A 10,597-nucleotide genomic window follows, 5' to 3' on the forward strand; every position below is an offset into this window, starting at 1 on the left:
TGGTTTATGTCCTAAGGCTCCTAAACTTATTTTGGGCTATTGAGCAGATTTTATAAAAAGTGATGAAACTATAGGTGTGGGCCCTACATTTTGTCTAAACGGTTTCCTATTAAAGTTTTTATTATTCCAATAGATTTAAAATATGGTTTACACTCAAAATTCACCATTGTATTATGTTATTTGGATTTCAGATGAGTTTCGAGAGTCAAAAACTTATTTTTGAGTTTGCTGACATCTAGTGCAACCACGATCGCAGCCAAGAGTGTTTGATCGTGGGAGCATAATCACTACTCGTATGACCACGATACAGGCATACATTTACCTGTATGGACTATATAAAGGTCCCAAGATGTGTTTGGGGCATTCCCCTTCACCATTTAGACCTATAAATCCCAAAATAAGTGTAATAACTCAAAATTGGTCATGGGGATGACTTGGGAGATTAATTATCATCCTGTATCACGATTATCTTCAATATTAAGGTAAGAATTCCTTGAATTCATGCTTGAACTTCTTAGTTTGGACCCAAAACCCCAATTTAGCTTAGGGCTTGATTTGAGCCCAAAGTATGCTTAGTTTACACCCATTCTTTGAGGGTTATGATTCCGTATTCATTTGGGAACATTGGGTTGGTCTCAGAAACTCATTTTTGGTATGTGGGACCCACATGGGGATTTGGTGTTTTTTTTGGACCCGAAGCACAATAGTGTAATATGGGTATCATTAGACTCATATTGATGAGTAGATTATGGTTTTGATAGTGTGATGGCATTTTGAGGATTGTAAAGTGAAAATGAGCATGTGGTGCATGAAGTGAGGTCTTGTAGTTTGGCCTTGAGATAGCGTTCTGTTTACTTTTCTTCATAGATGAGGTGTGATATATATTTCGTGAGAATATAGATGTTAGGCTTGATTATGAGTAGGATCACTTGGCCTTGATATATAGATATTTGGGGATTAGATAAGGCTTTAGGACCCATAAAAGGGTATGTTTATAACCCTTTTGTATCCTTTTGACTTCCCTCTTTATTTTAGATTAGTTATAGCATGGATATGATAGACTGCTATATTTGGAATATGGTTTTAGCTTTTAAAGCATGATTTGTATATTTAGCCTTATTGCTAGTATGGTAGTCTTGAAAATGTAAGTTGGGTAGAGTTGACTTGAGTAACCTTGTTTCTAGTCGAACTTGCTATCTTATGCATGAATATGGCTTACTTGACATCTATAAGATGAACTAGATACCTTAGCCTAGTTTGGAGCATATTAGGCCAAATTATGGAAATTGTGGATTAAAAGTGGGATCATTCGGCCCACTTAGGCCTAATCTTGTGTTAAGTCTCGTGAACTTAGTATGGATGTTAGACAAAGATGAGGCTAGTAAACCTTATAACAAGGTTACTTCATAACTTGGTAACTTGTATTAATGCTCTCGGATAGTGGCTTTTGAGTTATGGTTATGATACTCTTTGTGGAAGGGATATTAGACATTTAGAGATAATATTTATCCTAGATAAGTTATGTGGCCTATAGAGATGCCATTTCCTCTTAGACTTGATGATTGGCCTATAGAGATGTTATTTTCTCTTAGACTTGACGATTGGCCTATAAAGTTGCTATTTCCTTAAGTCACGATTGTTCGACCTATAGAGACGATGTTCCTCATGGATATGTAAATTGGCCTAGAGAAGTGATATTCCTCGTAGTTATGATGTATGACCTATTGATAGAAGATTTTATAGATACGATTACATGTTTATCTATATTATGCCTCCTAGATGTAAGATGCCTCTTGTGTGAGAGATGATTACATGCTTATTGATATTATGCCTCCTATATGTGGGATGCTTCCTAAATGTGAGATGATTAGAGAAATGCTACGACCTATAAATATAATTATTGATATGAGTCCCGAATATGTGTATGGGCCTAAGGCCGTGATTATGATGTTGTGATTATTTGGGATAAATTAATTAGCCAAGGGTTGTGTTATGATTTTTATTTAATAGCCGAGAACTATTTATCATTATAAATGACGTGATTACAATGTATGATCATGAATATGTATATGTTTGTATACAGATCTCTCCGGTATGTGATGGAAGAAGATGTGGTATGAGGCCTATTATTCCACTGATTGAATACTGGTGATGGAATGCATAGATTTGGTACGTTCATGATTATTTGCCATTATAAATAATGTGATTATAGCTTAAATGTGATCTCATTACTGCTCTTCTTGTTATACGGTTAAGCTATGTGGTAACTAGTTGTCTATGAAGGGACTATAGAACTTGATGGCTAGGAATCTAATGTATTAGTTAATGAATCTTTCTTAGTTGAAACATCGTAGCTAACGATTGTTAGTTAATGAATGGTGTTAGTTAATAAAAAATGGTTAGGTGACAAGTAGTAAGGCTAGGAGAGAATGGTGGATCAAGAAACCATAACAAGTCCAAATGTATTAAAAAGGAAGAGAGGCTTACAAAGAAAAAAAGAAGCATATATACCTCATCATTGTCCAGCCAGCTATCAGATAATATAACAAATATATCATTTACAGCATTTTCTCCAGCTCTCCCAGTCTTAGCTGTTGCAGAAGTTAGGGAAGTTTCATATCTATTTAAGCTACCACGAATAGTTGCTATGGTATTTTTACTTTTCTATTAATGAATCAAGTCAAAAAGGATATAGTTTCCTTTTAGGTAAGAATACCACCACCAAAGAAGTCTAGGCCTGCAAAAAATGCCATGAACTTTTCTTTGTCCTCTAATGGAGGAAATCCACATATCCTGACCTACACGATACTTTTATCATATTAGCTATAAACTAAACCACCAATCATATAATTAGCATATCCAAACTCATCCTTAAATTTGACATCAAATTTTATGAGGTGGCTTATTGGTTGAATGTGAAAAGAATTACTTTTCTTTAGCAAGTCTTATAAGGATGATGCCTTCCCTGTGCCTTATCAATAATTAATGAGGAAGACAGGGCTAAAGGTGACTTTTCTTAATTACTTAAAGCTTCTAATAAGTAAACAGTCAGCACATAAAAAAGATATTAGAGCACGCCAGCTTTGACAAGCTTTTGATGACAGAACTTTGAATAGAGAATCGGCTCAAGAGAAAAAATCAATCACTTTGGAAAATTTTATTGATCTTGCTCTTCAGTTGTAGAAATAGGAATATAAATTAGTTCTAAATGAGTAGAATTTACTTCTAATGCAGTTACATCAGATTTTGATAAGAAACTAAAAGTGGAGACTACTGAAACTCTCTCGGAGCCTAAGCACCAGTAAGCATGAAAATTGAGGTTGATGCTTGATATTCAAAAACCTCTTCTAAAGCACTTTATAGCTCCAACCCTGAATTTCAAATAAGAAATTCAGTAAAAGAAGGGACCTGAAAAACATCATCCAACTGCATTTCACCTTCTTCCAAGACAATTGTATTTTTCACAGAGAAACCTGTAGTTATCTTGTACTACAGGTTATGGATTCAAAGCATGTAATTTCCAATACTATTAACACTAGGAACATAATTTACAAGCACGACCAGCTATATTGGGAAAGGAATTCAATTTGCTTTCATTCAATTACAAAATGGATCACATTTAACTCATAACATAATCATAAACAAAAAGGTGAAGCTGCAAAACACTAAGACTAATTGCGGGAGAAATGCATATAGCAAAATTGCAACAAATGGTTTTAAGAAACAAACCATATCTAATATAAGAAAATTGATCAGTTTTTAAGATCACTAAAGAACTAAAGAGAGATAACAAACATCTGCAACGATGCAACCTAACAAGAGAAACTTGCTAATGAAGGACATTAACTACTCTGATTTAAGTATATTAGTCTTCTACTTCATAAGAATGGACAGTTGTATACAACTATCATGAGGAGTGAAATGTTTCTGAATAAAAGGTCAGGTCTCATTTGCACAAGTTCAAAACTATGTTTCTCGAACTCTTCAAAAAGTCAACGGGTGCATGTCGGATTCACCAAAACTAGTGTATTTTTGGAGAATCCGACATGGGTGCGGCATAGAACATGAAGAGTCCACACTCCAGTAAATAAAAAGTCGTGATGGAATAAGGTACTGATTAACTGATGGAAAGAAAGAGAATAACTGATGACATTACTTGTATGTTGGTATTGAAAACAACTGCAGTAGGATACCTCCAGTCAGATCCTTGGATGAGAGGTCACTGTGGATGGACCTACTATATATAGGATGGACATTCCAAGAAGGGGAATTAAATAAAGTAAGACTGGAGATTTGAATATTATTGGAGTACATGATTTCTATCAAATAAGGCCTTGTAAATTTTAGTTCTCCCTTGTGGAATTTCTCCCACCATTGCTGCCCTTGTCCATCAATGATTCCATTTTCCCCTAGGTGAATTTCAAAGAAATATTACAATGATTTAGGAATAAATAACAACTACTACTACTAAAAATGGCAATGGACTTAATACTCCGACTGACTCAAAAATTGCACAAATAGAACCATAGAGAAATTATCCTTACTGGACAATGTCAGACTCGAGTCTAGCATTTGAAATAACTTGCAAATATTGGACCAGTGTCTTAAGATTTTCTCATAAAAAATTTTCAGTTTGCTCAATAGAGGTCTTTAGACTGAGGTATAAAAGGTCTACAAATTGCAAGAGAAATAAAAAGGGGCCATTTTATTAAACAAAGTTTAGGGGGACATTCATCTTAATTTCTATAATACTCACTCTATGCCAAAAAATGTGCTACATTTAGAGTATCAACAACAACATAATACCTAGTGGAAATACAAGTGAGGTCTAGAGAGGGTAGAGTGTACGCAGATCTTACTCCTACCTCATGGAGGTAGAGAGCCTATATTCGAGGACCCTTAGCTTGAGTACATTTAGAGTATCAGCAAAAAATATTCTAATTTTTTATGTGCATTCATACATAAGTTTTTAGCTAAAAATGTTGAGTTATAGAAATGCTAACAGTAACAAAAAATGAGACATAATAAGAATACCTGTGATGACAACATCAGTAAGGTTGGTTCCAAAAATAAGACTAATGAATCTACCGACATCTGTATCCCCTCCTCGGCCGTAGGACAGTAATGGTGCAATCATCGGATAGTCATTTTCATCCTAAAGAACAATATAGATCAGTTAGAGAGCAGAAGAAAAACACAAAATCCTAACTAGTTATTTTTAGAGAGTGTGGCAAATATCCTGAACAACTAGCCAAAAACCTTTGCAGAAATAGTGTCCACTGGTCACTTTCTCGATATAGTTTAAAGAAAAAGTCCTAATTTGTGTAGGATGAAGATTCATGTTTTCACGTGGTGTTTGGACCAGCTTACATACATCTCAATTATTTTACTGAATATTTATTAATATTTGATATTGAGTAATTTGAAAACAACTGCAGTAGGATACCTCCAGTCAGATTATTAGATGCAGGACAAAAAGACATTTCATAGAAAGAGTTTGTTGCAAGAATGGTCTTAGTCTTATGTTGTTTATAGACTCTCCAAAAATATTGCCGTACCCATGTTGGATCCTCCAAAAATGCATTTGCCGCCATTTTTTAAGAGTCTGAACAACATTTGCTGGTATCCTGGGAAAACGGGGAAACAAAAAAACAACGAAAAAATAAATACTAAATTTTTTAAGGTTGTAGGGCTGACCCCAAGCTGGTGGAATTGATCATTAGGACTATTGTTTGCAAGATTCAAGTTTTGTAGATTTGACATGCTACTAAGTTAATCAGGTAAGGCACCAGATAGATTATTGTTCTGCAAATCCCTGCATAGACCGTTAGTAGTTTAGCAACAATCGATAAAACTTACCTAGGCCCACCAAGACACTGCGGTATAGTACTAGAAGCGGAGTCAGGATTTCTACTTTATGGGTTCTTGGTGAGGGTTAGTATCAGATACACAATATTTCAGTAATTTTAGTAAAAACTGCAGCATACTTACAAGCTAACCAAAAATTTCAACTTGGTTATCCATGGAGAAAGTGTTCTTAAGAATCCATTAGAAGCTAAGCTCCTGTTTGATTACAACAACAGTTACGCCTCAGTCCCTAACAAGTTGAGTTTAACTATATGAATCCACTTGATTTACTTAAAACAAAAAGAAAAGAACTTTTACAAGGATATGACATTTCCATTTCTGCATGTAACATGAGACCAACTGAAACATGGAGACATAAAATTAATGTTCCAATCTGTAATTCTATTATTTGAATCATTCAGAGACCTCAGCAACTCAATTGAAAATTCTGGAATAAAAAGGCTTTGGACATTGAATTTTCTCTATCAACCAGATGAGCGCGTCCACTTGATCCTTCTCATTTTTGTTTTATACTTTATACAACAAAACAATAATAATTAAATCTCAGTTCCAAACATGTATAGTTTGGGCATGTAAATCTTCACTCATTTATTTAAGCTCAATCCATGTTTATGATATTCTTAGTCGAAGGGGTTCAAATGAATCCCCTCTGCTGAAATATTACCTTTCCTAAGTTGCAAAAAGTAAATGACATACTTATTTCTACAATAGCTAAGATACTTATCTAATACAGAAAAGAGAGGAGTTGTTAAAGCCAGAATTCAAAACCTACTACTCCATTAAGATTAATTTCATCAAAGATATTTTTCGATGATTGCTCTAACAGTTAAAATTAATTTTATTTACATCTCAAGGTGATAAGCGGAAGGGTGCAGAACTACAAACCTTCTGAGGGGCCATCCACTTCTCAACACAATGCTTATTTCTTCACCCTATCAACCTGAAAATGAAAGGAAAATAAATCTCTTGGTCATGCAATGAATACTAAATACACCAATTTTTATAGTTTAATTATGCTTAAATATATATGAATTTCAATTATATGTGCCATTTCTCTGGCATGATAGGTATAGTGGTAAATTATAGTTCTACCCCTGAGGTAGGATGAACCAGCTCAGCATGTGCAAAGCAGAATTCATATGAAGTCCTCTATTTATCAGGCATGTCCTGCCTAATTATACCCGTCAGCTCCGTGTGTTCTCCTTCTGATTAACTCCAACACAGATGCTACTACTCTATGTCTCTCTTCCAGTTAACTAACAACATTCTTGTTCGAGTATTTGGTCATCTATTTAGAACAATACGAGCAGAGACAAGGAAATGCATTATCAACCTAGAAAGAGGTAGCAATTGAAAACACCCAAATCAAACTCATCCCCAAATGTTCGGTCAGCAAATAAAGTGAAGGGGAAGAAAACCGAAAATAAAAATTCAAGAATTAGGTTAAAATCATCAATTAAAAAATTAACTAACCAAATAATCCCTAAATTAAAGAATAAAAGCCTAAATTTTCTTAAAAATTAAAGTAAAATTGAAGTGGTTGTCGGAGCAGTGGAGGAGTTAAAGTCGGAGCAGCTTTGAGATCAAGGTATGGTGGTCGCACTTTTCGGCTTCGTCAAGTCTTCTTGGTAGGGAAGGGATTGGACCAATAACAATGCCAGAGACAAGAACAAGTTGAGTTAACTTATAGAAATCACAAAATATCTGGAGATAATGTACCAGCAAGACCAGGTAAATAGAAAGACCAGTACCAAGAATGAGAATAATTCTTGCAAAAGAGGAACATGGGTCGGAGTAGCTTCAAAATTGAGGTACGGTTGTTAGAGTAGTGATACGGTGGTCGGAGTAGTGGTACGATGGTCGTAGAATGGTTTTTGGAGCAGTGGTATGGTGGTCAGAGTATGGTCGATGTAGCAGCGGCGGGTCGGACTTGGTCGGAGCAGTAGCAGTGGCGGTCTTAGTCATGGAATTATATGCTAAAAAGATTATAAAAGGGTTTTTTTTGGCTGACCTTAGTAAAATTTTGTGGTGGGAACAATAAATAAACCGTTATAGTACCTTTTTTTCCTAATAAAGCATTGTGTAGCTGACTCTATGGCAACGGTTCTAGTAATTATTGTGATAAAGCACCCTATTGCAATGGTTATCAAATAATAGAAATGGTTATAACATCTAGTAGTTCTATTAGAACAATTTTTTTTTGAAATGGTTGATACTATTGCAATAGACCCTCTATAGCAATGCTTTTGGAATCGTTTCCAAAAGTTTTATTGCAATAGGGGTAATTTATAGTAGTGAACCTACACTTGGTGTCATCGACCTAGAAAAAATGTATGATAAAGTCCAGAGGAAGGTTCTTTAGAGATGCTTAGAGGAGAAAGAGGTCTCAGTGGCGTACATCAGAGCTATTAAGGACATGTATGGTGGAGGAAAGTCCAGGGTGAGGACAGCGGGAGGAGACTCAGAGCATTTTATGGTCTCGACAGGGTTGCATTAGGGATCGACTCTTATTCCATTTCTGTTTGCATTGGTGATGGACGTGTTGACACAGAGTATTCAAGGTGAGGTGCCTTGCTGTAATTTATTTTTGGATGATGTGGTACTGATTGATGAGACACCCGAGGTTTGGAGGTGAACCTTGAGTCTAAGGGATTCAAGTTGAGTAGGTCCAAGATGAAGTATTTGGAATGCAAGTTTAGTGACTTGAGGTAGGAGTACGAAGTGGTGGTGAGGTTAGACTCCCAAGATGTTTGTAAGAGAAATAGTTTAGAGTATCTTGGGTCTATGATTCAGGGGAATGGTAAGATTGATGAGGATATCACTCAATGTATTGGAGTAGGATGGATGAAATAGAGGCTCACTTCAGGAGTGTTGTATGATAAGAAGGTGCGTCTTAAGCTTAAAAGCAAATTCTATAGAGTGGCAGCCCGTCCAGCCATGTTGTATGAAGTGGATTATTGGCCAGCTAAACACTCCCACATCCAAAAATAAAGGTGGTAGAAATGAGGATGTTGTGTTAGATGTGTGGGCTTAGTAGAAGGGATATAGTTAGGAATGAAATTATCCAAGAGAAGGTGGGAGTGTCTTCGGTGGAGGACAAGATGTGGGAAGGAAGGCTGAAATGGTTTGGGCATGTAATGAGGAGGAATGTGGATGCCCCAGTTCATAGGTGTGAGAGGCTAGCATTAGATGTCTATAAGAAAAGTAGAGGTAGGTTGAATAAATATTGGAGGAAGGTGATTAGACATGACATAGAGTAGCTGCTTCTTACCGAGGACATGACACTAGATAAGAAGGTATGGAGGTCGCGAATAAGGTGATTAGACATGACATTGATGTATATTGAATATAGCTGGAATTGGATAGTTCACCCTTCTAATTCCTTAGTCTTATTATGTTAGACTCTTGGACATAAAAAAGGATAGTTGTCCCTTATTATTCCCATTAACTTATTATATGATTTCTGGACTCTTGGGTGTAGATTCTGATTTGTTTATATGCTATGTATATCTGCTTTATTTATGGAGTTCAGTTGGTAGTTTCCTACTGAGTACCATTACTTTGGTACTCATACTACACTTCTGCAGCCTGCAGATCATAATACGGGTTATTATTGTTGATGTGTGCATCGTGCGGAGCAGTCCTGGTTCAGAGACTTAGAGTGAGCTCCTGATGTTTGGAGTATTACTTATCTCTCTCTTATGTATTAGAATAGTCTCTAAGTTGTATTTGGTGATAAGTTGTATAAGTGTATTTCTTTTGATATTTCATTTTTGTACTCTTTTTATAATAGAAGCTCTTATATTCATACAACTAAGTTTTGGGATTCTTCTATGTATTGATCTCTATTTCATATATTTTGCATTCTTTTTCTTATATTATTGAGTAGTCTGTTACGATTAATTCTTTACTATAGGTTGGCTTTTCTACTGGTGGGTTATGGTAGGCATTATCATGACCTGAGGAAATTGGGTAGTGAAAAATTGGTATTAGAGCCTAGGTTTCATAGGTGTATTAGTAAAAGAGATAAGTGATATTAAAGTCTTGCGGATTGGTATGGAGACATCTGTAACCTATCTTTGAGAGGTTATAGGGACATGTTAGGAAATTTACTTTATGACTCCTTATCGTCTGTACGCATTCCTATGAATCTTAAACACAATTTGTGATTTTATTCTATCTTTAAGGACAATGCTATATTGTTGATAGATGCATATAAGACTCCAACACATATTTCCAAAATTTCAGTGCAGCACCAAGTTAGAGATGGATATCGAAGATCTTCAACAATAGCTAAAAAAGATTTGGGCAGAGTCCCCATCAGACTTTTGGAGTATGGTATGGTTCTTAGGGCCATGACGACCATTCATGATTATGAAGGGTAGTATCTTGAAGTATTCTAGGATCTTGGTTTGGTTGTGTTATGATGAGACACTGGTTCTGAGAATGCCCCTAGTATGAGAGAAGTAATCAGCTAGAGTTAGTAAGTATTCCCCGCCAGCCTGGAGTTCCTAGATAGGCTGTGATTTTGGAAGTGTTGACATGATTTTAGGAATTTCTCTTAACGTCAGTTGGCTAGCCATTTCTGCTCAGTTTGTGTTCTCTCCATATTAATACTTCAAAAATTGCTATGGTCGTAGAGAGACCGACTACTAGTCTAGGGACTGTCTCTGACATGATATTCTAATCATTTAGCTTAGATAGATTAGCTTGTGATGTTGTGACATCT

At 35.7% G+C, this 10,597-nt stretch overlaps 1 protein-coding gene across 35 annotated transcripts in view; it reads right to left on the bottom strand.

Annotated features, from left to right (window-relative positions):
* LOC107863758 (probable polygalacturonase) overlaps window positions 1-7,921 on the bottom strand; it is a 32,505-nt gene extending 24,584 nt beyond the window's left edge. For 8 of the 35 annotated variants that reach the window (XM_047408071.1, XM_047408073.1, XM_016709888.2 and 5 more), the window contains exons 1-7: window positions 7,620-7,917; window positions 6,754-6,808; window positions 5,559-5,627; window positions 5,035-5,155; window positions 4,194-4,409; window positions 2,694-2,798; window positions 2,512-2,591 (exon numbers count right to left, since the gene is read on the bottom strand). In XM_047408071.1, coding sequence (XP_047264027.1) covers window positions 2,512-2,591; window positions 2,694-2,798; window positions 4,194-4,409; window positions 5,035-5,155; window positions 5,559-5,594 — 558 coding nt within the window. In that variant the 5' untranslated portion in view covers window positions 5,595-5,627; window positions 6,754-6,808; window positions 7,620-7,917. Of the gene's footprint in view, window positions 1-695; window positions 2,799-3,408; window positions 4,410-5,034; window positions 5,156-5,446; window positions 5,628-5,991; window positions 6,098-6,753; window positions 6,809-6,960 lie in introns of those variants that run through there. The other 27 variants (XM_047408074.1, XM_047408077.1, XM_047408075.1 and 24 more) reach the window with 24 other exon arrangements.
* Window positions 7,922-10,597: the final 2,676 nt, after the last annotated feature.

The sequence above is a fragment of the Capsicum annuum genome, chromosome 3 (assembly GCF_002878395.1).
Source record: "Capsicum annuum cultivar UCD-10X-F1 chromosome 3, UCD10Xv1.1, whole genome shotgun sequence".
Classification (NCBI taxonomy): Eukaryota; Viridiplantae; Streptophyta; class Magnoliopsida; order Solanales; family Solanaceae; genus Capsicum; species Capsicum annuum.